Here is a 27,556-nt window from a genome sequence, read left to right as displayed (position 1 = left end):
AGGCTCGCGGCCCCGCCCCTGGCGTAGCGGGCTCGGGCGTGAGGGCCGCGGTCTCCGTCTGGGACCCCCGCGTCGGGGCCGCCGCGTCGGCTTGCTGTCGCCGCAGGCCCGGTCGGGGCGTCAGAAGCGTCTGAGGCGAGGTAGGTAGCTTTCGGCACGCGGGCGCCGGAGTCGGGGCTCCGCAGCCCCCGCCCCCGCGGCCCGGCCCCCTCCGCCCAGCAGCCTCTCCGGGTCTGCGAGGCCGGACCGGGCGCGTCGCCGGGCCCCGCGTCCCCCGTCGGGAAGGGCACAAAGGGCTCCTGGGGGTAGGGGCGCCTCGTGCCTTCGCCTCCATTTTGCAGGCGGAACGGTGGGTGCGGGGCGCGGAGGCGGGAGGCCGGGGTTGTAAGAGCCTGAGCGCGGGGAGGCCGGGCCGAGGGGGGCGCGCGTGTCCACGTATCCTCGCGTCCGAGCAGCTGCGCGGCTGGTCGGCCTCGGCCGCGGGCGGACTCACTTTCCCTCGCGGCCTCTCCCCGGGCGTGTGCTGTTTACCCTGCGCGCTCGCCGGGGGCCAAGTGGCCCTGGGAGTCAGGCGCTTGCGCAGCTCCGCCGCGGAGACCCTCTCTCACCAGCTCAGGGTCATTCCCATGGGAAAGATGGAGACGGATGATGCTTTCTTGGTGCCGTGAATGCAGCAGCTGCTGAGGGGAAAAAGCAAAATGTCTTGCTTTTTTTGCCTAGAAGGGCCACCCTTTCCAACTGTCATCACCAGAACTGTTCTCAGCAGCCTAGGGGCACATATATGCTCAGGTCCTTCATAATTATTTGGTTGGGTTCGGTGTATTGTTTGTAATAAAAATGAGCGGAAACCTGCCAGTGCCAGAGCAGATTGGACCTCACTGAGAATTCAGTTGGGGGGTGGGGAGTGGGGCCTGCACAAAGGTAGGTAGTATTCATAAATACCCTAGTAGCTCCTAGATCTAGGGTGAGAAGGATGTTGTAAAAATGAATGACAAAATGTACTAGGTCAGTTTGCCGAGGGTTTGGTTAAAAAGAAGTAGAGGTCACCACTTCTCATTCTCATTCTCTGCGTCACCTGGATCAGTTCTAAGCTACTCAGTACTGAAAAGAGCAAAAGAACTCAGTTTCATCTCTTCTGAAAAACTTTTAAAGCTCTTCCCTACCCCACAGCTAATTAATCATGTCTTCCTTTAGGCTACTTTCTTCTGCCTCTGCTTTTACACATCGCATTGTATTGTGGTTTCCCCAGCTCCTAGCACAGTGCTTGGAACATAGCAAGACACTCAGTGACTGAAGCCAAAACAAGACAAAACAAAACCAAGAAAAGTAGTGTAGCCAAAAGTTGACAAAACAAAAATTTTCATTCCTTTAATTTGTTGGACCAATTATTTTTACAGGTTAGGGAAGCAGTTGACTTCTGGCTCTCTTAAGTTATAACAGGCTTTATCTGTCATGTTACTAACTCTGGATAAGTTATTTAATTGCTCTGTGCCTCAGTTTCTTTATCTGTAAAATGGGAGTTATAGTAGTACCTACTCCATGGGTTCTGAGGATTAAAAAAGATATTGATATAAAGTGCTTAGCATAGTTCGTGGCTCAAAGAAAATGTTCAGGAGCTATTAGCAGTTATTAGGATAAAAATAAACAGATACTTGAATAGATTTACTAATACTAAGTATCTGTGTAGTACTTGACCTTTCAGGGTCTATGTGCCTTTTAGTCCTTATCTGTTGCTTGACTTTAAAAAGTCCTTAAGCCTTTCATGATTTCCCCCCACAGTGAAAGTATTCCATAGATTATCTGTGATTCATTCAGAGTCTCACCACCCACTAGAGATTGATTAAGTGCCAGATAATAATTTGGCCAAGTATTACAGTAGTAGTTGATAAACTCTTGATGTGCTCTGACACTCAGAATGGTCCTGTAAGAGCAGAGAAACAGATGAGGCCTGTTGTTGCTAACAAATCTTCAGGATGATTGGTTCAGCCAGAGAGGCAGAGCTTGTGGAGATGGACTTGGAGTGGCTTTTCTCCTTAAAACTTAAATCTGTTCTCATGAAGAAACTGTCTCCTGTCTTTGAAGTTACCCACGAACATTGTGAAAAGTGGAAGAAGTCTTGTTGGCTTTAGCCCTGTTGGCCAGACCTAGAGGTGGCAGATAGAACCCCTAGGGGATGTTGCCTCACTTCCAGGTTTTCCTGCACCACTTTCTGGGGGCAGGAAGCAGGCTAAGTTGTACATTTCCTTCCAGCTGTAGGTCCCCTTGACATGTCAGTTTCTCTTAAATTATTTGGAGTCTCCAAAACAAATGCCTTCTTTTCACTTATAACTAACACAGGAGAATTCTGGTCTCTGCTTCTGTTTTTAATGTAGCTACAACGAATCTTGAATCCTTTCTAGGGAATACGGTTCTTTCTGGGGACTCCTTTCCAGATGTGACATACTATAATTAGCTGTTAAAAACCTGCTGCAAGGTGTGATCTTTCTCTAGTGTCCTGTTGGAAAGACTTTAAGGACAAGGACCATAAATTTCCTTCTCAAGTGTGCCTGGCATAGGATAGTCACTCAGTGGAGTGCCTCATTGGCTCAGTCTGTAGAGCATGCAACTCCTGATCTTGGGGCTGTAAATTTAAGCCCCACGTTGGCTGTAGGGATTACTTTCTTAAGATAAAATCTTAAAAAAATACGAACAAACCACAGTGAATGGTTGTAAAGCCATTGTAGTAGTTTTTTCCAGTGTGCTGAAACAGGCTTACTGACTAACCTGGTGCTTCTGAAACATTGCCAGTCACTTGGAGATCTTGCTCAAATGTAAATTCTGATTCCAAGACTCTGGTGGGGCCTGAGAATCTACATTCCCAGCAGGCTCTGAGGTGATGCAGATGCTGCTGGTCTTCACACTGAGTAGGAAGGTACTAACACAAGTGTCTGCATTTGGTGTTTTTTTTTTTTTTTAAGATTTTATTTATTTATTAGAGAGAGAGAGCACAAGCAGGGGGAGCAGCAGGCAGAGGGAGAGGGACAAGCAGGCTCCCCGCTGAGCAGAGAGCCTGGCGTGGAGCTTGACCCCAGACCCTGGGATCATGACCTGAGCCGAAGGCAGAACACTTAACCGACTGAGCCACCCAGGCGCCCCTGCATTTGGTTTTTAGAAGTACTGCTAAAAACGGTTTTGTTTTTATGGTTTTGGAATGAAGTCTTGGATTTATGATCTTTTTTTCTATTTATCATGTTACTCTATTTTTAACAGTTCTTATATTTTGTTCCAAAAAATGATTTGAGAAATCATTCCAAGATACTTTCCATATAACAAGATTTTTAATAGAAGTAATTGAGGCAGATAGGTTGAAAGAAAAGTAAGATGAAGTCAAGGGTAAGATTAGTACAAAAGGTGAGTGCCTTTCTGTTCTAAGCTTTTTGGTTGGGTAGGGTTGCAGATTTGTTGCTGAGCTTCCTAGTAGTCAAAGCAAAGAGGAAATTTTTATCAGTTTCGCCAGTACCTTTCAAGTAAAAACAAACTGGCTGTTCAGTGAAGCACTTGTTACCAAGACCAGAGAATTCTCCAGTGTGTTCTCCAAAAGAGGATCCTTTGGTACAGTGAGCAGCATTCTTATCAGTAAGATTCTTATCAGTCTTCATACATGTAACCTGACTGCCTCGCAGAAATCATCCAGCACAGAACAAGCAGTGGCTTGTGGAACTGCAACCATGGTTCCAGGGCCAGCTTGCTCAGACAGTAGGAGAGATTTTTATTACAGGAAAGCTGTTTTTCTGCCTTGCTCTTTGGTGGAAACAGAAGGTACGGTTATTAACACGTGAAGTCCTCAGTGGCCTCATAGTTTGAGTTTTGTTGGATGGGGACAATCTGCTAAGAAGGCCAGAGAGCTTGCAGTTGAGTGGACAGGGGACTGGAAGCTCAGCCAAGCTCCTTGTAGATATGGCAGTGACATCTCTTTAAAGGCGTTCTGAAGACCTGCGTGATGAGTTAAAAGACTGGCCTTGCTGTGTGGCTATCTGGTGGTCCCAGTCAGTCGCCAGCCTGTGAGTGAGTGAGTGAGTGAGTGAGTGAGTGAGTGAGAGAGAAAGCAAGAGAAGCAGGCTGGCCGCAACCTTCCCACCTATATTGATTTACAGGGAGCCAGTGGCTCCTTCTCAGGTGCTGGAGGATTCCCTCTGACTTTAAGCAAAACATAGGGAAGTAGCCCCAGGAAGAGAAGGAAAGGGGCTGCTGGTGCTGGAGCATTCTGAGGATGGCATCAGCCTATTACCAAGCCATGGGAAACATGTCTACCCTCCGTAGCTTCTTCCTTTTCACTTGGCTTTGACCTTCCTTTTTACTTGGCTTCTTCCTTTTACTTGGCTTTGACCTTCGAATAAAAAGGTAGACATGGTGCTCAGAGTGACCTGCCCCACAGGGAAAGACAGGGCCGATGTGGAAGACTAAGGGGCTTGGGGGCTTCCATAGCCAGGGCGGGAGCAGGTAGAAAGGCAGTTGCTCTTGGCTGTTGACCTCCCAGTCTCACACCTCCAGCCACAGCAGTCCGGACCCATCCCACTCTGAGGCAGGCCCTGGCCTCTTGTGACTGTCCCTTTTGTTGGCCTCCGCTGCATATGTATTTACCCCCGATCTTGCTGCCTCCCATGCCTGGATTGGCTTCTGCCTTTAAGCTTCTTTCCCATAAATCTAGTTCCCCCAGAAACTGTCCAGCAACGCTGCAGTGTTGGGTCCTGCGCCGCTCCCTCCCCCTTTCCTAGTGGGCAGTTTCATGTTTTTAGAGAAAGAGCAGTACTAAGAGCTTCTTTGTCTGGTTCTCTGGTCAGATTCTGCCACTACGTGTGCAGTGTTCACCACCTGTACCTGTGGGCTCCTGTGAAAACACGGGGAGTTTGAAGCATTTGGCCCCTGAACTGGTAGGGCTTGCTCTGTGAAGTAATACCTGGCCCATGTAGCTGCTACAGGTGGCCAGCTGTGTGCTTGGCGACAGAGATGGGCCTTGCCCCAACGCAGCATCCCTGGCAAAGCTGGTATAAATCAGATTATTTCGTAGGGAGGTTGTGATTTAACAAATCCTGGAGATAGTCCTTTTTTTGATCAGAAGAGGATTGCTCCCTGGTTGATCATTCCTCTCCGAATGGTTTAGTTAGGAGAGGCGTATCCTCTCTCTTTCTCTCTCCCCGAATTCAGCCCTCCTTTCCCCCTCCTGGATAGGAGCAAGTGGGAGGGAGCACCGGCAGCTGTGACGGGGGCCGCACGCGCGGGGCGCAGCCGATACCATGACGGGTCAGGTGTCCAGGCTTACAGAGATAGCTTTGCCACATACGTGACGTGTGAGCATATTTTTACTGTAGGGCAAGCAGATGCCAAGCCTACATCACTCCTAAATATATATATCTGGCAGGTCATATGGCCTCTGCGGGAGACTAATGAGAATTTTAATAGCAAAGTCCAGGTGGTCGCTAGGATATCCTGAAGCTTATATGGCTTGTCTCTTGGTTTGGCCAAGAACAGGGCAGTTCCAGTGTGTATAGACCTTTCCCAGGTGGAGGGTTGAATTAACTCTTCATTGTCTGTGCTCTGAGACTTGCAGGCCCTCACTCCAACCTTGTGGTACTTCACTGTTAGGGAGGAGGTCGGCTGAGGCCTCTGCCCATCCCAGAGCCACTAGCCTGTAGGAACACTGTAAGATATGTGAGCTCTGGGCAGGAAGGCCCCACATAGAGTGATAGGGTCTGTTAGCTGTTGATCTGGGAGTTGGTTCAGTACCACAAGTCATTTTCTTCATCCGGAGCAGTCCATTGGAAAAGGAATAAGCTGCTTCTCATTGGAAGTGTCCAAGCAGAATCCCCACCTCCACCCACACCCCAGAAGGTTAGAAGGAATGATGTGTAAAATCTAAACCTGTGGAAATGAGGGCTGGGCCTTCATGCAGATGCCCACCTGGCAAGTGCAGACAGGATTGAACCCCAGAAATCTAAAACTTGTGCATTTGTTAGGCCACTTCATCAAGATTGATGTTTTAAAAATGCTTTGCCTTCAACAGTCATCACTTCAAGGAGTTTTCCCTGATTATTTCTATCCCAGTTGATTTCTCCCTTTGTATTCTGTAGCATCTTCTGTACAACATGGAATTAGCTCTCATGGACTTCTTTTATTATTTATTTATTTATTTATTTATTTATTTATTTATTTTATTTATTTATTTTTAAATATTTTATTTATTTCACAGAGAGCACAAGCAGGGAGAGTGGCAGGCAGAGGGAGAGGGAGAAGCAGACTCCCCACGGAGCAGGGAGCCTGATGTGGGACTCGATCCCAGGATCCCGGGATCATGACCTGAGCCGAAGGCAGTCCCTTAACCAACTGAGCCACCCAGGAGCCCTCATGGACTTCTTTTAATTCTTTTCTTTCACATGTATCTGTCTTCTCTTAACTTGTGTAGTTGGAGGGGGGCATGATTTGTCAGGCAGATTAAGAAGTAAGATTATGAAGACTGTTCATCCATACTGAGAAAATAAACCTGCCTTTTCTGAAGCACTGTTTCCATGAAAATCATTATTTCAGACCATCTTACCTGGTTGCTGAAGGGCCTCTGGCGACAGTGTTAACCTAGTTCAGGTTTGTATGCACACTTGAAAATTACCTAGAGGTGTCTCCTAAATAGCTTATAATTCTAGCTCACCACTCCCCACCCCGCAGGATAAATGGATACCTTCTTTTTTGAGTAATGAGTCCCGACAAGACCTAAAAATTACATCACCAAAACAAAGAGATCATTTGTTTGCACTCTTTTCTTGTCCCAGCATCATCTTATTCCTGCCCCTGTTGTAAGACCACACACCCCCCTTAGGGGAACAGGAGAGCGGGTAAAAGGGGAATTAGCCACCCATCATGGCCTGACTCTAGCCATTGAGAGAGTTTCTAGGAATGGAGCAAGAGTAGAAATTGGGGGCTGCAGATTACACTTTTCCAGCTCATGGGCTCAGCTTCTAAACATCTTCATGTGTAGCTTTTTAAACAGCCACACGGTGAGGCTGTGGCTCTATGAAAACCTGTCTCAGTAGGACTTGGTCACTCATCTCTCCATCCTGTCACTCTCTTCCCTCTTCCATGTGCTGATCTGCTTTGTAACTTGTTCCCTTGATGGTTCATGAAGAGCTCGGGTTCTGGAGTCACACCGTCCTGGATTTGAATCTCTCTCAGCCTTGGTTTCCCTCTCTGTGAAGGGAGATAAGGGGACCTGCCTCCCGTGGGAAACCCACTCTCGCAGACTGCTGGGGGGGGGGTGTAAATGGGTGCCACCCTTAGAGGCCATTTGGCAACATAGGCAAAGTATGTGCAGATGCCTTCCCCTCCGCAGCTGTACTTCTGGATGTTGATGCTGTGCACGTGCTAGCAGGTGCGCAAGGGCTGGGTGCACTGTGTGCTTCTGCCTGGTTGGTGGTGGTTCCTTGCTGCGTTGCTTGCAATAAGGAAAGACTGGAAATAACCCCAGTATCCACCCGTAAGGGACCAGTGAAATAAACCAAAAGGCACTCTACCGGAATACAGTGCTGGGCAGTAATAGGAAAGAAAGGAAGCTCACTCTCTCTGTGTATTGCTGAGGAAAGGTATATGAGATCCTTTTTTTTAAAAAAAAAGGAAAGAAAACATTTTGAACAGGATGTCCTGTACAGTGTGCTGCTTTTACATAAAGAGGGAGGATGAAAGAGATTTTTGTGTTTGCTTGCATATGCGTCAAGAGGTAAGAGGGCGCCTGGGTGGCTCAGTTGGTTAAGCAACTGCCTTCGGCTCAGGTCACGATCCTGGAGTCCCGGGATCGAGTCCCGCATCGGGCTCCCTGCTCGGCGGGGAGTCTGCTTCTCCCTCTGATCCTCCCCCCTCTCATGTGCTCTCTCTCATTCTCTCTCTCAGATAAATAAATAAAAAATCTTTAAAAAAAAAAAAAAGAGGTAAGAGACATACAAATTACTGAGACTCTTTACCTATTTTTATGGGAATTTCTAATAGTAAATATTTTGCCTTTGTTCTCTGAAACATTGGCTGCTTTTTTTTCCCTCTGTTGGATTCCTTTGTGGCTTGTAAGGTGACTTGTTACACTGATTTCTGTGCCCCCCCCCACAACGCTGATTGGCACCTGCTGACACGCAGTATACATCGTGCGCCGGGCACGTGCCCGGCATGCCCTGTGTGCGGTAGCTGGTTTGTTTTATTTATTTTTAATACTTTTATTTATTTGTGAGAGAGAGAGAGGGAACACAAGCAGGGGGAGCGGCAGGCAGAGGGAGAGGGAGAAGCAGGCCTCCCGCTGAGCAGGGAGCCCGATGCAGGGCTTGATCCCAGGACCCTGGGATCATGACCTGAGCCGAAGGCAGACGCTTAACCAACTGAGCCACCCAGGCATCCCTGTGGTAGCTGGTTTTAGTGAGGGATGGAGACAAGGGCAGAGGGAGACTTCTATCTGTAGCGCATTTTATATTTCAACCACGTTACCTGTCCAAAAAACCCCGTGCAGTGGTTGTGAGAAGTAAGAGAGTACGTGTGAAGTGTGTATGCTCTTCTGGGGTCACCTCTGAATGGGCCTGGAGCCTCATGTGCCCAGGCAGACAGAGTAGGACCCTTTTCCAGGACGGGATGCTCTTAAGGTGTGGTTGTGCCCACCCAGTTCCCCAGTGTGCGAGCTGAGCAGGATGAGCCCCCTCTCCACCGGCAGCCCCACTTTCTCAGGCTTCCCTGTTGCTCCTAGCACCTCCTCTTGCTGTCACTTCAGCTCCTGGTCTCTGCGGAAGCAAGGCTATTTTTGTTCAGGTTCTAGCTTTGAGGTTGGTCCAGTGCATTCCAGGTGGCCTCCGAAATCCCGGGCACTATGCTTTCCTTGTTCCCCTTCCAAATCCTCCCGAAGCTCTTGCCCCACCTGCCAGCTCTCCTGCCCCAGCCCCCAGTGCTCCCAGCCTGTACTTGTTTCTGTACTCTTAGGCTGACCGCAGGGGTCTCTGTTAGCCCTGAAACTCTTAAAGGAACGGTTGTATTTTCAGGTCCAGCTCCCACATTGTTCCTTCTTCCCTCCCTGAGTGCTCGCCCTGGTTCTCCCTCGCCTGCCTGCCCCCCAGCCCGGTGCACGCTCGCGCGTGCTCTCTCACTCACTCTCTCACTGTCCCGTGCACACATGCTATGTGGCCATTGCCATTGTTATCCACCCGGATTTCCATGGCTTCCCTCAGCTGCAAGTTAATCACAACCCAGGCTAGTGGGAGAAGAGTTGCGGCTCGCCCTCTCTCCGGTCGCTGGCCACCCTTGGAATGAGAAGTCGCCACCAGCTCCACAGCCCGAGGTGGGGTTTCTGTGTTTTGAGAGGATCCTGCCTCCTCCAGCAGGCAAAGCGGTCACTGTAGGAACACCCTGGGCTCAGCCAGGGCCTGAGCAGGCCCTGCCTTGCTGTTCCCTAGAGCACGGAGGTCAGGGCCAGGCCCTAGCCGCCTGCCGATGGGAGCGCTGCGGCAGCAGAACTGTGGCCGCGGCCGGGCTGGTGCAGGGAGGCCCCAGGGGGGCCGGGGCGGAAGTGCGGCTTTGCGCCTTGGCTCTGATCTGGACCCGCCTTCACCTGCCTGGGCCCCTGGTGCTGGCGCTGCTGCTGGCCGTGTAAAAGCAGAGGACAAAATGGTCTGCTCCTCCTTCCCCTTCAGAAAACTCCGGGGCCCGGGAAAAACCAGACCTGTGTTCTCCTCTGAGGAAGTAAACACCGTTTGTTCTTTCTTTTCTTTGACCAAAAAAAAAAAAAAAAAAAGAAAACGTCCTTTTTTTTGAAGTATAGTTGACATATTTATATTAGTTTCACACGTACAACCTAGGGATTCCACAGTCGTACACATCACACAATGCCAACCAATGTAAGTGGGTAAGTATCGTCACCATCTGTCACCATACAGTGTTATTACAATATTATGGACTTTATTCCCCACACTGTGCTTGCTTACTTTTTATACATCCCTGTGACTTATTTACTTTATAACTGGAAGCTTATACCTCTTAATCCCCTTCACCTATTTCACCCATCCCCCCCACCTCCGGCAACCACTAGTTTGTTCTCTCTGCGTCTGTTTCTTTTTGTTGTTCTTTGTTTTGATTTTTAGATTCCACATATAAATGAAAACATGTGGTATTTGTCTTTCTCTGACTTATTTCACTTAGCATAATACCCTCTAGGTCCATCCACGTTGTCAGAAATAGCAAGATTTCATTCTTTGTTTCCAGAGTCTTAAGCTGTTTCCATATCTTGATTGTGGTAAATAATGCTGCATTGATCTGTTCAAATTAGTGTTTTCCTTTTCCTCCCGTAACTGTCCACAAGTGGAAGCGCTGGAGCGTCCTGTCCTGCGGGCTTTCGGGCTTTCGTTGCCTGAGGAGCCCGCACACTTCCACACAGGCTGCGCGGTTTCAGTAATTCACCAACACTGCACAGGGGGCTCCCTTTTCTTCACCTTGTCGCCAGCACTTCTTATCTTTTTGATTTGGGCCATTCTCACAGATGTCAGGTGATCTCTCACTGTGGTTTTAATTTGCATTTCCCTGATGATGAGTGCTGTTGAGCATCTTTTTATGTGTCTGTTGGCCATCTGTGTGTGTTCTTTGGAAAAATGTCTATTCAGGTCCTCTACCCATTTTTAAAAATCAGATTTTTTTTTTGACATTGAGTTGTATGAGTTCTTTATATATTTGGTTATTAAATGCTTATTGGGTACATGATTTGCAGGTATCTTCTCCCATTCAGTAGGTTACCTTTTCTTTTTGTTGCTGGTTTCCTTCATTGCAGATGTCTGTCTTGTAATCATTAAAAAGCAAGGTTTCCTAGGTACAGATGCAGAGAATGTATCTTTTTCTTTTCTCTTCCGATTTTGTAGAGAGCTGCAGGCTTCAGGGGAACCCTGACCTGGGGACGTCTCCATGGCCTTGGGGGAAGAAAAGGCCGAGGTGGAGGCATCCGCGGACACAAAGACCCCATCCTGCGGACGGCGGAGCTGCGGAGCGCAGGAGGTGGACGCCCCGGGGCTCGTAGGCGGGAAGCAGGAGGAGCCCCCGTGCCTGGAAGCCCAGGCTGTGGCAGGGTCTGCCTCCCCCGTGTGGGGGACAGAGGGACTGTCTGTGCCTGCCGCCAGCCTCTCTGGAGCCGACCAGCCCCAGGCCAACACCACCAGCAGGGAGCCAGGAGCTGGTAGATCTAAGCTTGCTCTTGGTTGCCTGCCCCTTCCTGCTGGCACTGGGACTAGAGACCGTTTGCACTCTGTGGGGAGCCAGGTAGGTAATAAGGCGAATGGGACGGTAGATGTAACTATTGTGGTCCTTTGGGAGTATGTTTTAGCATTTCCTTACCATCTTACCTGCTTTCCCAGCCCCTGTACAAGGAGGGGAATGGGGGGGTGGGGAGTCTGGGTGTGATGATTTCTGTTTTACAGGCTCACCTGGAGAGTTGGGCTTTGGGGCCAGTGGGGGACTCTGTCCACAGCATCTCCTGTTCCTCAAGAGTGTGGCTGGTGACCTTCTGAAGACTGGGGATGCTGTGGCCAAGACCTTGTGCCCAGAGGGCTGGGCCATGGAGCTGTGATAGGGGGAGCTGTGTCCTGTTTCTGACTTGGTGATCTGAACTCTTGGGGGTGGGGGGCCCTGACGAGACTTGGGGAGGGAGGGTGCAGGGCTGTGGGCTCCTTCGAGCTCTGAGACTCTATCCCCTTGGGACCCAGGGAACCTGACAGAGCCTTAGAGCCCCCATGGTGGGCGCCACTGTCCCTGGGTAAGTAGAATTTCTTGGGCCTCCCTGACTGCAGGGAAGCCTGGCCTAGTCAAGTCACAGGGAGCAAGCAGTCGTGCTTGGCTCTGTGACCTCAGTCTTTCAGGCCCTCAGTATAATTGGGAAGGTGACCGAATGATCCATCCTTCCCGACTCTGACATCCTATTATGTTCTGCTTGCCAAGGCCCTCCATGGGAAAGGCTTTGATTGCGCCAGGATCACTGTGGCCTTGGCTGCTGCATGCTGCCCCCACGCGGTTCTGCCCCGTGAGGATGCTCTGAGTATGACTGTCTGGGAGAAAACAGCAGCTGGGTCCGTCTGCCTGGGAGCCAGGAGTGGTGCCCAGGGCACCTGTGAATCCGAGATTTAGTGAGGCAGCAAGTAAATGAGCAAACACAGAAATAGGCTGTTTCATGAGCTCACCACAAATGGGCTTATTATTGTGGTGCCTGTTCGTCGAGCTCTGACCCTGTGCTTTTCACACCTGAGTTCCTTTAATCCTCATGTCCCGAGGAAGTGCTACTATTACTCTCCCCATTTTACAGATGAGGGAAGGGAGGCCCAGAGTCTCCATCTGGAAGATGGCAGTTGGGTTGGCATCAAGTCTGTCTGGTTCCAAAGCCCACACCCTTAACCACCGTGCTGTCCTACCTTCCTCGGGGGCAAGTTCTTCATCGAACAGATGAGTTGAAGAGGCTGAGATGAGGGACTCCCTTTGTTCATTTATAACAGGCATGAGCTGAACAGGTGGGGCCTGGTGGGTCACCTGCAGAGGGGGCGGGCTGTGGATGAGTCTTGGGGCAGGGGTTTCTCCTGCCCAGGACACGCTTCTCCGAGGTTAGGTGGTGTGCCCCAGCCCCGGCGTGACGGAGCCGCTGTGTGCTTGCCTGAAGACGGGAGGGTGGGAGTGGTTTGGGGACGACGGTCGGCTTCCCGGAGCACGTGGAGCTGTCGTGCTGGCCCCTCGCCACACGCTGTCTAGTTCTTGCATCAGATGGCAGACTCTGATTGCAAGAGCTCTCCAGAATATCATCTGGGTCCCCAAGGAAAATTCCACAGTTGTCCTCTAAGAAAGAAATGTGGTTTGCTTATTTTCACCTTAGTGCCTTTTCTTCCCTCTTCTCATTGCAGATGGAGGAGACCAGGCTTTCTGCCTCAGAGGATCTACCTCAGACTCTTAGCGTTCCCCGAGCCGCAGGCCTTTGCTCAGGACACGATGCCCACAGCGAAGATAACCCGTCCCCGGTTGAGTCGCCGCGGGCGCTAGACCTCAGCCAGCAGCCCCACAACTCGGGTTTCCCTTTCCCGCCAAGGTGGAGGCCGCTGGGGAGCCAGGCTGCCGCTGCTCCTCAGTTCTCCAGCTGCAGCGTCTCTGCCTCCTCCCTGGGCAGCAGTCTGCAGGGTCACCGAGAGAAGGCAGAGCCTCCACGTTGCTCAATCGCCAAGGTCTCCTCCTCCCTGGAGCTGGTCGTCCCGCAGTCGGCCCCCTCCGTGGTGGGGCCAGGGCCGGGGCTCCAGTGGTCACCACAGCCCGCGTCCCCCGGGGTTGATGCTTCTGGGCTGGGCAGGAGGCGCCTCTCCTTCCAGGCCGAGTACTGGGCCTGTGTGCTACCAGACTCCCTGCCTCCTTCCCCCGACCGCCACTCTCCGCTCTGGAACCCGAATAAAGAGTATGAAGATCTGCTGGACTATACTTACCCACTTAGGCCCAAGCCTCAACTCCCAAAGCACCTTGACAGTCATATACCGGCTGACCCTGTCCTGCAGGACTCCGGCGTAGACCTGGATAGCTTTTCTGTGTCCCCAGCAAGTACCCTGAAGTCACCCACTAATGGCTTTCAGAATTGCCTATCAGCAGAGGCCTCTGCCCTGCCATTCTCTAGGCCCAGAGAGCCAAGCCTTATGCGGTGGTCCTCTGGAGTACCCCAGAAGCAGGGCAGCGTGGGGTTGGCATCTTGTAACCAGCTCACATCTACCCCCAGAGCCCCAGGCAGTAGGGACGCTCCTTGGGAGAGCAGAGAGCCAGCCCCGAGGGGTGTGAAGGACTGGCTCCCCATGGGCAAGCACCTTGAGGTGGGTTCTCCCCAGCTGAGGACATGGGACAGAGGGTGGCCTTTGCCTAGGACAGAGAGAGAGAAGGGGGCCAGCCAGGGCGTCTGGCACCCTGCCTGCACAGAGTCTGGGTGGAAATCAGAAGAGGAGGTAGAAAGTGATGACGAGTACCTTGCCCTGCCCACTCGGCTGACGCAGGTTTCTAGTTTGGTTTCATATCTAGGTTCCATTCCCACCTTGGTGACCCTGCCCACTGGGGCCGCCAAAGGGCAGACCTCCCTGGATGTGTCAGACAGTGATGAGCCAGCTTCCCTCCCGTCGGACTCGAGCCAAAGCCAGCTTCCTTCTGGGGCTGCCTTCAGAGGGCCCAGGGGCCCCGAGGGCCAGAACCGCCGTTTGCTGTGCTCCTTCATCCAGGCAAGGGGCTGTGCAGGGGACAGCAGTGTGGGGAGCCGCCAGGCCCTGGGGGTCTCCGGTCTGCTGGGAACACGCTCTTCCCTGCCAGCTGTGTGGGACCGGCGCGCGTGCTTGGACCCAGATGCCACAGGGCAGCCTCCTGGGAAGGGAGAGCAGGGAGAAGAATCGCTCGTGCAGTGTGTGAAGGTAAACCTACGTTAAAGGGGCTTTGCCTAGAGGTGTGGCTTCTGCCAGTGCATGGAATCAAACGTAGTAACCTTGAGCACTTTATATGTGCCAGGCACTGTGCTGTGCCTTCTTACTTGGTTCTCACCACTCGGCCCAGTGAGGACTACTGTTGTCATTCATGTTTGGAGAAAAGGCAGTGAGCGGTTAGGTAAGGTGCCTACCCAAGGCTGGAGCCTGAGCTTAACCACCACTCAAGGCTGCTTCCTAGGCCTCTTGACCTTGAGGATTAAGAGGTATTCTGCATAAGAAACGTCTGTGTTCACATGCCTTTAGGAAATACTGAACGAAGGTAAATGGTTTTCTTGACTGTAGGACTTCTGAGAGCTTCAGTTTGATAAAGTGGTGGAGCTGCAGAGTTGGGAGTCATTAGATGCACTGTGTCCTAGCCATCTTGGTCACCAGACCTCGTAGACGCGTGACTGTCTGGAGGTAGAATTCACTCTGGGGAGCGGGGTCGCCAGCATCAGGCAGATCTGAATTTGAATCCAAATCACTGCCATATTTGGAATTGCAGCTCAGTCTTCTGAGTTTGCTCATTTGTAAGACGTGGAGCCTTGCCTCTTCGGGATGTTGTGTGGATTACATGAAATAATTCATGCCAAGGGCTTTGCGTAGTCCCTGATACAAGGATGTTCGGGAACATGGCTCTCCACACACACAGTCCACGCGCGGCCTCGTGTCCTGGGTGAGCGCACGGACACTGCACACGTGCAGCGGCTGGCCAGGTGGCGGGAGACCCATGAGCCAGCACGACAGACGTTTCCTAGCATCTGAGGGCTTCAGTCAGCCCCGCAATGTCCCATGTATGATTTTATTTGTCCTGTGAAGCAGGTAGGGCGCATGTTAGCATGTGCCTCTTTTGTGATAAAAGATTGAAATACTTCGAGGAAAATGCAAAACAGGGACATGCAGTTTTAATTCACTTGTTTCCTGCCATAGGTTCAAATTAGTCAAGATTATAGTCATTTATTTTGTTTTCCTCAGGGACAGTTAGACAGTTAGCAGTGGTACTCACCCAGGAATCGGTCTCCATGGTAGGCGTGCCTCCTCTGGGCCAGTCCCTGTCCTCCCGTCAGCTCCTCTCCCCACTTGCAGGGCAGGCTGCTCTCAGCCTGTCATTTTTGGTGTCACAAAGGCTGAGGGGAGACAGAAACCATATTGCCCTCGCAGAGGTCTGGAGTCATGGGGTGGGGACAGGCAGGGGAGGAGGGAAGAGACTGACCCCTCAAGTGAGGGAACGCTCGGGAAAGGTGCACAGTCTGGCTCCCAGAATCCCCTGGATTGAAATGTAAAACACAGTTCGTTCAGTAACACCGTGTATTTTATTTGTCTACACAGACATTCTGCTGTCAGCTGGAAGAGCTGATCCGCTGGCTGCATAACGTAGCGGACGTTACAGACCACTTGATTCCATCCAAGTCCAATCTTACAGGTCTCAAGTCTTCTCTGCAGCTTTACCGGGTAATATGTGGTCCTGGCTTATGGCCGTTCTCTCACCAGAGTGGTGGCTAAGCACTTGATTACAAAGTAGAAGCTCAAATAACTGATACTCGGTATGCTATGGCGCAATTGGCTGTTTACCTGAAATCTAATCAGAGGCCCTTTTCAGATTCTTCGTGCTGAAAAACTAAAATGTAGGAGTTACTTCCCAGGCCAAGCAGAGTTTGGAGAAAATATATTTATCCTCAGTCAGATATACTTAAGGGAATTTGCAGTGTAATTTTGCAGATGTCTCAGGGGTTAAGTGTAGAACTGCACTATTACGAGTCACTAGTCACATATGGCTATTTAAATTAAGTACAATTAAAGATTCGTATTTTCCAGTTGTACTGGAAAAGTGTCCCGGCATTTCTATCATCACAGAAAGTTCCGTTGGACAGCCCTGACTGGAATTTGCTTCTCCATGTGTTTGGTTTTTGGGTTGAGGGTTTTGGGTTTTGTTTTGTTTTGTTTTGTTTTTTTGCCTCTTTTTCATTAAGGTCTTGTTATTTTTTAAATCTCTTTAATTACGAGTTCTGGTTAATTTGACTTTAGATCAGGTGTATTTGGAGTGATAGTTTGTGCCTGCTGTTCTGGAATAGTTACCAGTAGGTTCCCCTTCATTCTCAGAAGTACAGTCACCCCCAGTATAACATCAGCCTTGCCTGAACTACCCACAGCCCTCTAGCATGTCTGGTTGGCCAAGCATTTCTAACCTCTTTTGAAGGAGCACAGGTAGTAAGTGGGGTCTGAGCCTGTGAGGCTCGTCTAGAAAGGATTTTCTCAGATAGTCCTTTGAATTTCTGGAACCTAATCAAGTGCCTTTAGCGGGGAATGTGATGTACCCCAGCAGCCCCACGCCCTGGCAGGAGAGAGGGCCACGTGGCGCCAGCTAAGATTCAGGGGCGGGGCCTTGCCTGGACGGGCCAGCTGCGGTACCTTCGTGGGAATGCTGTCTTCTGCCCGGTGGAGAGAGGGTGCCCTGAGTTCTTGCCCCGAGTATGCTTGAGGAAAGAGAAGACTGAGTGCGATGGGGTCCTCTGTGTGCAGCTTCCGAGTGCGTGTGCAGAGCTGAGCAGGGCCCACCCCTGGGAGGCTTAGGGGCAGTACCACTGTGGGGAGAAAGGAAATTGCCGGGAAGTTGTGCTCACACTATCTGGGTGGTCTCTCCAGAGTGCCTCAGCCTCAGCCTCATCCGCATCCGCATCAAAGCAAGTGCCAAGGAGAACAAGTCCAGTCCCTCCGTTTTATCCCTCACTCTGTCCTCTGCCTCAACTTGCAGACTAGCCAGAGCACCTTTCTTGCTTTGTGGGGAGAACTGAGAGCTGAGCTGGGAGTTATCCTCACAAGTCAGTGAAGACTCGCCCTCTTGTGTCACCCACACAGCTGTGTCACGATGTGGGATCACCGTCAGCCCCTTCCCCACACAGATTGGTGCATGCCGCATGCGTATGTGTGAGCTACCTTGACCGCTGCTTAGAGGATAGCTCGTATAAGCAAGTCTGTGTCCGTGTGTTCACATATTGTCAACCTTGACTCTGTCTCATATGCTTTGTCTTAACACATGGGGTTTATGGTAGCATATGAACTACAGAAAATACTAAAGAATAAAATAATAAGTACAGGTATTAGGGCAAAGGAAAACTAAAGACAGGAGTACAGTTAAATCCAAGAGTAAAATTCTAACTCCAGAATGTGAACCACCAAGTTATGTCCCCTGTACCAAAGGTTGTCATGGATTTGCCTTTACACATCTTAGCAGCTAAAGAAACATCAAAAACAACTACAAGGCTTGGCCCACGAGGGGAAAACAAATCAGCTACTTAGGAGACTCACAGCTTCCCCGATGCCTCCCCGAGGCCCACGGTCTGCACAGAGCAGGGCACTGCGCGAAGAAGTGGGTGGGGGCCCTTCTCTGTGGCTCTTACCAGGTTTGTTAGAACAGAAGACAGTGTGTTCTGAGAATCCCATAGCCTTGTGAGTTTATAAAGAAACCCTGACTCCCAAGCTGTTCATGAACCAGGCTCTCCCAGGGAAAAGAAAACTCGTCTTTTGTCCAACTGTAAATGGAAAAAAGGATCGCGTCTGTATTTACTCTGGGCTCAAAGTAGGTGAAGTTAAACTAACGTGCTGCTTACTTGGGGAATTCTGAAAATGGGATAGGTTTGTCTTCCAGGGTAGAGGGGAATTGAGCTACTCCACAAAGGATCATTTGGAGTAAGTTTTACAGAACAGTAGTAACAAAGCTTCTTTCTTTCTTTTCTGATGTGCTTTAAGCAATTTAAGAAAGATATAGATGAACACCAGTCCCTGACGGAGAGCGTCTTACAGAAAGGGGAGATTCTTCTTCAGTGCCTGTTGGATAACACCCCAGGTGAGACGCTTGAAGTTTTGAATCCAGCCAGCACTCCTTCCCTCCCAGCAGCAGGTCAGGGGCCGCAGGGTCACCGGTAAGGATCCAGTAGTGCCAACCCCGCCTCCCCCCCCCACCGCCTTAGATTCTGTTGGCTGCCCGCCGGCCCTCACCTCGTCACTGCGCCTGCAGCCTCATGGTGAGCCGGTCACCGAAAGGTAAGCGGAGTCGAGCCTGCAATGACACTCTTACCGTCCCCTGGCACTGACCTGCGCCGGAATGCTGGTTTTCATGCAGTCGTCCTCGGTTCTCTGATAGGCTATTCACAGTAGGGGGCCCTCAGGGGTGCCCCTCCTTTCCCAGGCTGGACCCCTCTCTGGTTATGTGCTTGGTGTTCTGCTAGGAGGAAGCATCCGTTTCGGTGTTTGAGAGCAGTCCATTCTGAGGGAGCTGCTGAGAGTTCATTTTGCAGGACGGGTTCCCGATTTAGGAAAATGTAAAATCATGGACTTTTAAGAGTACGCCTAAGCATGCAGGGTGCGAGGATTCACGATCGGTGTTGCCCTTGCTGTGGGCAGGTGGGAAAGGGAGGATGAGCCCGGAGAATGCTGGGTTAAAGCCGAGAACTGACGGATTGCCCAAAGCAGCCCCTGATTTCCTATAAGACTAAACAGGCAGGAGCTAAAAGATCGCATCTGTATTCTGCCGTGGTTTTGGAGTGAGGTGGGGCTTCTGCGGGAAACCAAGCATAGAAGCAAAGCTGGGCCGGACCCCTGGGCTTGAGAGGCAGCGAGGTGGCGCTGGCCCGACCAGAAGCGCTGGGTGCGTGCGAGCGAGGCGGCCTAGAGCAGTTTCTCAATGGGCGCTACCCACGTTTGGGGCCACGTGATGCTGTGGCAGGCGGGCTGTCCTCCACACTGCAGGAGGGTTAGCAACATCCCTGGCCTTCACCCATTAGATGCCAGTAGCACCTCCACCTCCTCCAGTAGTGACAACCCGCAATCTCTCCAGACGTTGCCAAATACCCCTGGGAAGAAAAATGACCAGGGTTGAGAACTGTGAACGGGCAGAGGGATTTCAGTGGGACAGGGAGCCACCGAAGGACTTTCTAGCCGGGCAGTGGTTATCCAGTGTGAACTGGGGGAGCCCTTGGCAATCCCCTGCCCTCAGGAAGCCTTTGTTTTGGTTCTTGCACGAGCGTTTTTTGGGTTTTATTGGGGCAGAAATTCGGTAGGTCAGGCTCTTGTGCTACTTGTAATTACATCCGTGTTGTACTGAATGCCGTGCGCCAGATGCCGCGCGCTGAGGCACTTAACATACCAGGTTTTTGTCCCGTTCAATCACAGCCTTGTGAGACGCATGCTGTTATTACCCTCACCTCAGCGTCGCGAACTTGCCTTGGAGCCCACAAGCGGTGGCGGCCTGCTCCAGCCCCCTGCTGCCGCCTGCCCTGCTGCTGGGTCTGGAGGTGCGGGGGCCCGAGCAGGCAGGGAGCGCGCGCCATACTAGGAAACTCTGCCCAGACAGAGGCCACTTGTAACAACGGGCCTCTTAAAAGCTACAGGTTCTTTGGCCTTCCTTCAAAAACCAATCCAGTAATAACTTCTCAGTGCTTAATCTGGAAAAAGAACATCCCCCTTTGCCCTTGTCTCAACCTGAGAGTCATTTGGGGGTTCCTGTGATTTTCAGGTATGTACCCGGGCCCTTTGAGATGGACTCATTGCCCCTGCCATCCTCTGCTTGGACTACCAGGAACTTGGGTGTTGTGTGAAGACCACACGTTCCCCTTGACCTTCACAGGGTCTCTTCCGCTAGATGCACTAGTGTTCAACTCTCTCCAGGGCACAGTGCCAGCATGGGTCGAGCCTGAGCGCACACCCCCTTACCCAGCTTTGCAGCCCGCTTTCTCCCCCGGCCACAAGCAGAACCATAGGAACAAGAACCACATTCACTGCCCCTCCAAAATGTGTCTGTCTCCGCCTCCTGCCAGAGGCCTCCCCGTGGAGAGCTGGCTTTTTCACTGCTTCGGTGCACGCGTTGCCAGTCCTTTCTCATACCCAAACTCCGCATGCAGCTGGATCACACGACTGGGACCTGTCGGCCCGAAGCTGACCCAGGCTCCTGAATGCATGTATTCCATTAAAACACCAAAGCCTGGCTGGGAAAGATTGCATTCTCACGCCCAGCTTTCCTTTTACTTGGCCCCCACCAAATATTCTAACATCCTAAAATAAAAGTTCAGAAACAAAAATAAAGGTCCCCTGAATTCCACTGACGAACACACAGGACTGAGCCAAGGCCTGGTAAAGGTGGAGGGGAGAGCCCAGCGGCCGCCCACGCAGAGGAGCGGCACCCCCTGCTGTGGCCTCCCTAGAGGCTGATCTCCCCACAGCTAGACCTGCTTCCTTCTTCGGCCGCATCCTCTACCGATAGGCAGCTTCCCCTTTCCCTTCCGCTGCTGGCAGATGTTGCAGCTGCAGCAGGAAACTGGACGGAGTGTTAACACAGCTGATAAAGGCTCAGGAAGCTAAAGCAGCCTTTGTGTTTAACAAAGGAAATAAGGTTTTTAAGAGAAAAACAAGCCTGCTGTGATGCACTCTGAACCTAGTCCATCCCTTCCTCTTTGGAGGAAATCTTGGCCTCACTCACCTCTTGTCTTAGCTTTGCTTTCAAATCCTTTTCTTTTGAAGTCTGTTCCTCGAGGACTCACCAAAAAGGGTTCACAAGCATTCCCGAATACATTACCAGGCTACCTGTATACCTGCTAAGTACCAGTTCCCCAGCCAACAGAGGCTCTTAGGACCTGACAGCAGGACCCAATGTCCTAATCTCGGCATATTGTTTTAAGCCTGCCCCAGAGGATCTGGGTGTGCCTTGTGTCTTAACTCTAAAAGCCAGATTACACCAGTCAACAGAGAACCATGCTTCTGTGCCTTTTTGTGAATTATGTAAATCCAAAGTGGAGCCAGCGGAATTCTTCTCTCAGCTCTAATCAGAAGTTAACATGGATCCCCCAGTGCAACAGCAGTCCCTGGAGAGTCACTTGTTAAAAAGTGTGGACATCCTGAAATTATTGCCATGTTCCTATTTTGTGTAAAAATGCTACACCCTTCTATGATTCTTTAGAAAATGCAATCACATGTTGTGTTTTTGTTTTGGGGTTGGTTTTTTTTGGCCTAATTGCTTTGAACCTCATTTGTTAGTGTTAAAAGATGTCCTCGGGAGGATCTCAAAGCAGCCCAGTGAGCTGGAGAGCCATGCAGATCGCCTATATGACGCTATCTTAGCTTCTCTGGACATGCTGGCCGGCTGCACCCTCATCCCGGACAAGACGCCCATGGCACACAAGAGCACAGATGTGAAGGGGATGCGCCTGGTAAGTAGGCAACCCAAGAGAAGAAAATCTGTCCTTGGACCCCAGTGCCAGTTAGGCTACAGAGCTCCTGCTCTAACAGTTGGCTAGTTCTTAGAAGCTTGTTGAACCAAGTTATTGAAACAAATGAGATGCTAGAAGACCCTGACACTCAAAAAGGGAGATGCTACCATTGCCAGGAAGAAGGTTGAGGGTCTTCCTGTGGTGAGCTGGCTCACTGCGGTGCCTTCCGGGACTTCCTTTCACCCTTGCTGCCTGTCCGAGGACTAGGGTGCCCCTCGCTCGCACTTCTCTGCCCCTTCAAGACAACAGTGGCAAAACTCCTCTATCCTTAAACTTTTTTAATGTCTGCATGTAAACTTCTCCAGTATAGGGCCCCTGTCAGGCTCCCTGTTCTGTAGGCTCTTCTTGCCCAGCTTTTTTTTTTTTTTTAAGATTTTATTTATTTATTTGACAGAGAGAGGGACACAGCGAGAGAGGGAACACAAGCAGGGGGAGTGGGAGAGGGAGAAGCAGGCTTCCCGCCGAGCAGGGAGCCCGATGCGGAACTCGATCCCAGGACCCTGGGATCATGACCTGAGCCGAAGGCAGACGCTTAACGACTGAGCCACACAGGCGCCCCTGCCCACCTCCTTTGGTGCTCCATCTTCAAGCAACTCGAAAGCACCAAGTGCGCACAGAGTCTCACTTACTGATAGGTCCCCACCCCTCCCCTTCCCAACAATGATCTCTGCAGACTGCCTTCCAAAAAGGGGTAGGGGGATTGGCGGGGGTAACATGCCTTAGAGACTTAACAATACAATTTTCTTTTGATCTTTGGGAAAGTCGAACAGGGAATGATAGGGAAGAAGAGCTAAGAGAGCAGAGGGGGTGGGTGCCCAATGTGGGATCGCCACTGCCCAACATTCTGTAGGATTCTGCAACTGGACCATATTTTTTCTGAAATTTCCTCTCCTACAACCAAAATGCGATGCTTAATTCTCAAACTTTCTAGGTGACAATTCACTGTAGCCAAGAGAACGTAAAGATAAAATCAAGGTATATCAAGAGGAGGGAGTCCCTGTACTTGCCTCAAAGAAATTTGAGCAATAGTCATTTTAGTTTTAAAATGAATAGTGATTGTTGTCATTTCTTCCTCTGCAGCACTCTGCCTGTAAAAAAAAGTTTCTCTTTCTCTTTCAGGCATCTTCTCAAGCAGATATGTAATCTGTGGACTAAAACCTGGCTGGTGGGAAACTTTCAGGAAGCCCTTGTAAGAGCCATTTAACACTCAAATCAAGGGGGAAACTTAACTGTAATGTACTAGCTTTAAAATGCCCTTCTCTTCCCTGAAGTAAGGGCTTTTGAGTTACTGTTCTTTATTTAAAATGAATCCTTCCAAACTGAGGTTTTCCTTTTGGTGCTTCTCTACAAAAGCCTGTAGCTTTACAGTTTTTGATAAAATAAGACTAATAAGGCTTACAGGTCTTTCATACCCATCCCCCCCAATCCAGTTAAAAAAAACAGAGCTCCTAAAATAGTCCACCTGCTGAAATCCTTTAAAGAAGGTTCACATGAGAGAGAAGGTACCAAATACTTGGTATTTTCAGGCATACCAGAAGACCCAAGAGACTGAAAAAAAAAAAGATGAATCACTGGCCAGGAACTTGGGTCTTTTTATAAAATTAAGCTTAGGTTTATAAATCCCTCTTGAAGATTTTAGAAGAGACTTTAAATCCCCAAATTAATAGAAAGTTCTGAACAAATTATTTTTGGTTATTAGGACACTTTTTAAATTATCTTCAGGGTTTAGGAGGGCTCCATCTGCCTGCCTAACTAATACGTCAAAGGAAAATGTGTCAGAGACTTAGGGAACTGCCACTGAGCTTCCTCAGGACTATGGCCTGATTATCCACACCTAAAGGGTACCTCCAGGAGGACGCATCAATCCATTCCTAGTCTCCAAGATCAGGGAGGAGAAGGGCATGGATAGGGTCACGAAGCCTGGTTACAGAAGCTAAGGCTGTCAGTGGTGAAGGAGAAAAGGGAAATTCTTCATTGCTTGGGAGTGACATGTACCTTGACAGGAAAAAAAAACTATATGGATCAACCAGTTTTGTAGCTTTCTAAAGCAAAATGTTCAGCTGTTGCTGGTAACCACAGATTCTGCAAAAAAGGAAAAAAAACACCTTTAAAAAATTTCTCTTGTGTGAATGAACATGGAAGGAGGGGAAATCACATCTCCCCCTATATATTTCTAGCATTATGGTGGGTTAAAGACTTCAGAAAAGGATTCTTCACACTTAAATATATGTGAGATAAGCACTTAAAGATCTTTTTTCAAACTCCTTCCAGATGCTCATTGGAGGAGGGTTCTTAAGAAAGGAAGATCTCATGTTTATAAAGAAAAATGAACAAGTCATCTTGAACCTAAAGAAGGTGACATTGGAACGATTATTCTCATGAGCAGACTTCTGACATCCCCTCAGAACAAAACATTTAATACAAAATTACCTTCTTTAAAAGAAGTTTAGGACTTTAGTTTTGGGGCCACATAATCATAACACTATCTCATCTACCTCCATATGAACTTAAAGTCCTATTATTAAATGTGACTTTTCTGCTTTAACATCTCTGACTTTATCGTCACTGGGAAAAGAAGCTGTTAAAATCTAGTATTTAAAGATTAACTACAAAAGTAAACCATATAAAGTGCACTATTTCAAGTGCCTGCTGCTATGGTATGATTTACCAATGAGCAAGGGCATGATTAGAATTCAACCCTGCCCTCTCCATATTAATCTTAGTTCCATTGTGAGATTTAAAAAAGACAGGACAAAACAAAACACCTCCAGAGCAAATAATTACATACGTAAAATATTCTTAAAAACCTACAGATGCTTTAAAAATGTCTAATGGCCTGTGTTCTTATATTGATCTATTTCACCTTCTCTTTGATGTGGCTATAAATTGGTACATGCCTTTCTACTGTTACAACAGCCCTGAGGCGTTAAACCCATTTATTTGCTAGTATTTGATAGACCTGTTTCTATTCACAAGAAACCTGAAGACGACAGCCCCGGGGAAACAGACTTGGCCAATGTCACAGCAAGTGAATGCTGAATATGCCATTCTGTTCCCATCCAACCTAATAATTACCAGCTTCAACAGACAGGAATTTTCAGAGCATTTTATTTCAGAGTACCCGGTTTCCCAAGAAAGTTACTACTTTCATTACAGAGATGATCTAAGATATTTTTATCTATCTCCTTTGAAATAAGGTGTGACTGAGGGTACTCTGGACCTCGCTGTGAATGCCACTGAAGAGTTCTATCTTTAGCAGTGCTATAAGGAGTTTAAGACCACCCTTAAAACTCCAGCTGAAATGGTTTCAGCCTAGGAAGCCACTGCAGCATGTCCATGAGCAGCCACAGCCGGGTTAGGGGCAGACAGCCTGGCCGGCCACTGCACCAGGGCTGGTGCGCATTCGCCTTAAGGACAGAAGTGGCTTACACGGACATAAGAGTAGTTATGAGATCCCACGTTTACCTGTAGTAACATTTCCTAGTAGTCCCTGTAAATAAACAGAATCGAAGTCCACAGGGAAGTGGTAGTACTAAGACCTGGGTTCGGGTTGCTAGACTCATCTGCAAATAGGAGATAGTATCAATACAGGGCTGTTTTGAAACTTCAACGGGAACATAAAGAAGGGATGATGTCAAGATGCTGCAATGGCAACATGTATGCTAAAGGAAATTTCAGTCAAAGGTCAAAGAACAGGAAGTTCCTGCTCAGACCAGAGTGGCTATCGTTCTATTAGGGTCTCCCAGAGATTGCAACCACTCAGGCTCAGAACACTTCACTTACATAAGCTTATTCACGGCAGCCACGGGCATTAAAATATGACAAGTGGGAATTCCCCTTATTAAGTGAACAAATTATTAAAGCCCATAGTAGCTTGAAGTGTTTGTATATTTTTTTCAAAACTGCATTTATTGTCATATGCAAAAAAGCAAATAGGGAAGCATGCTGAAACATCCTGCGGTAACAAGCCCCAGTCTTGACTGCCATGGGGGAAAGAACACTGGATTTTCAAAACTAAGTAAGTATGTAAATACGCTTACATCTTAAAATAAATTCACGTAATGTTCGTTCTTGTTAACTCACCAATAAGCTGCCAGTTTGAACAGCTTGCTGTATAAAACTGAAGTGCACAGCATCACATTAACGGTTGTAGCATTCATCTACTTTAGAAAATAGTTTATGAATTCTTTCCCCCTTTATACTGTACCATTAAGGCAAAAACCAAACCTTTGAAGGATTAAAAAAAAAAATCTTCACCCAAGTAACTATTGGGAACTTGAGGGATTTTTCAGTTGCCTTATGCGAGGATGAATAGATCCAACAAGCACATCTATAATACAAAGTAAACTATGATTTTATTGTGAAATTCTCATAGATGGAAAATTAAATTGAATATTTATTCTGTCCATTTCATTTTACAATAATCTTACCACTTATTTTTGTACCATGTATTTCAATTGCCTGTTTAGTGAAAATAAAGAAACCTATCATTTTTGGCTTGTTTTTAAATTTTATCACTGGATTAAAGATCCCACCATAAAACGTGCTGCCAACAGCCACATCCCAAGCGCCTAAGCAGAGAATGTTTTGGGCTGCTATTTCAACCCCAAGGAAACAATCTCTGACTTCTGTCACCTCAAAATGTCATCGTTAGCAGAAGATTTTTTGTTTCCCACAATAAAAACAAACCTTAGGATCTTTAAGGTCCTTTTAACAAAATCTTCACATGTGCAAAATTCCACTGAAATAAATACATTTTTCTCATTTATCATTCCCACCTAGCATTTGTGTTTTCAGTTAATTTTTAGGGATATAATTCCTAAAATTAGGGCAATCAATAGTAAATTTCCTGCCTTCTACTTTAATGCTTTAATTCTCCTCCAACCTAAATTATACAATTGTGGAGGATGAAATAGTTGACCTGTGACTCAGAGCATGGAAAACAGTCTCAGCACACACATTAGCCTCATCACTTGCCAGTTAGGAAAGGTGTCCTGCTTTCCACCTCTACCACAGAAGAATTAACAGTGTTGACCGATGAAGCCATTTCAAATGGTTTCAGAGAAGGAGCAGAGATAACAGACTAGATAGCACACATTCTAGACTTGTTTTCCATACAACTTAAGTCTCCCTGAACCACTAAGCTTGGTTAAATCCCAACACAGCACAGAAGCCTCCCTGGGTCATTTGCCGGGTATATTATCGGAAAGCATGTTGGATGCTGCTCTAAGACAGGTCTACAGTGCCCTGGTTGCACACACATGGCTGGTCGGAGTATAATGCAAGGCTCTAATTCCCTTGAACCGTAAGAATTAAAACAATACTTATCACCATACAGTTTGATATTACTTCCAATAAGTACAATATTTATTAAACATATCTTCAGTTGTTTTGTTACATAGTGTGCAACAAATTACAATATTCTGCAGCCACAAATTATATGCAGAGTATGAAGAAACTATTAATCAGATAGTGTAATCTTTCCATTTATAACTCTACAAGGAAGAACTAGCAAATCAGATCTTACATATAACATCTCACTAAACTTTATGCATGGAAAGTGACAGACACTGGTTGTGCTGTTTGATACAAAATGGCTGAACTTCATCTTCAGAAGACTAAACCTGACATCTAAACATGCCAATATAAACATCAGAACAAAATATATTCTAACCAACCACGGGAAACAGTCTGGTATCAGGAAAAGCAACAAGGATTACACACATTATTTTATAAACCAGCACACAAAGGTTTAAAACAGTTCTGAAAATGAAGTTAGCTGTCTTGAGTCAAGGGAATAAAAAAAAAGTC

General features: G+C 48.6%; 1 protein-coding gene across 3 annotated transcripts; it reads left to right on the top strand.

The window, feature by feature from the left end:
• Window positions 1-26,238, top strand: CEP68 (centrosomal protein 68). 3 transcript variants are annotated; one of them, XM_035001416.1, is made up of 8 exons: window positions 1-140; window positions 10,896-11,289; window positions 12,912-14,435; window positions 15,816-15,938; window positions 18,234-18,330; window positions 21,513-21,685; window positions 22,865-22,934; window positions 24,017-26,238. In XM_035001416.1, exons 2-7 carry the CDS (start codon window positions 10,939-10,941, stop codon window positions 22,886-22,888), a joined length of 2,292 nt encoding a protein of 763 aa, XP_034857307.1. In that variant the 5' UTR covers window positions 1-140; window positions 10,896-10,938; the 3' UTR covers window positions 22,889-22,934; window positions 24,017-26,238. The 3 variants fall into 3 exon arrangements, with proteins under 3 accessions (XP_034857307.1, XP_034857305.1, XP_034857306.1); XM_035001415.1 differs by having other exon boundaries at window positions 2-140; window positions 22,865-26,237; XM_035001414.1 differs by lacking the exons at window positions 22,865-22,934; window positions 24,017-26,238 and having other exon boundaries at window positions 21,513-22,077.
• The last annotated feature ends 1,318 nt before the right edge of the window (window positions 26,239-27,556 follow it).

Source organism: Mirounga leonina, unplaced genomic scaffold, assembly GCF_011800145.1.
Source record: "Mirounga leonina isolate KUSES-001 unplaced genomic scaffold, KU_Mleo_1.0 Mir_125, whole genome shotgun sequence".
NCBI lineage: Eukaryota > Metazoa > Chordata > Mammalia > Carnivora > Phocidae > Mirounga > Mirounga leonina.
Note: the sequence above shows the minus strand (reverse complement) of the source record. Positions and strands in the feature narration are given on the sequence as shown.

Excerpts from the sequence above, each read along its gene's own strand:
- CEP68 (XM_035001414.1), top strand. The coding sequence starts at position 10,939 with ATGGCCTTGGGGGAAGAAAAGGCCGAGGTGGAGGCATCCGCGGACACA. Across the intron at positions 14,436-15,815 it reads CGCTCGTGCAGTGTGTGAAG|ACATTCTGCTGTCAGCTGGA; the intron begins GTAAACCTACGT and ends TTGTCTACACAG. Across the intron at positions 15,939-18,233 it reads CTTCTCTGCAGCTTTACCGG|CAATTTAAGAAAGATATAGA; the intron begins GTAATATGTGGT and ends ATGTGCTTTAAG.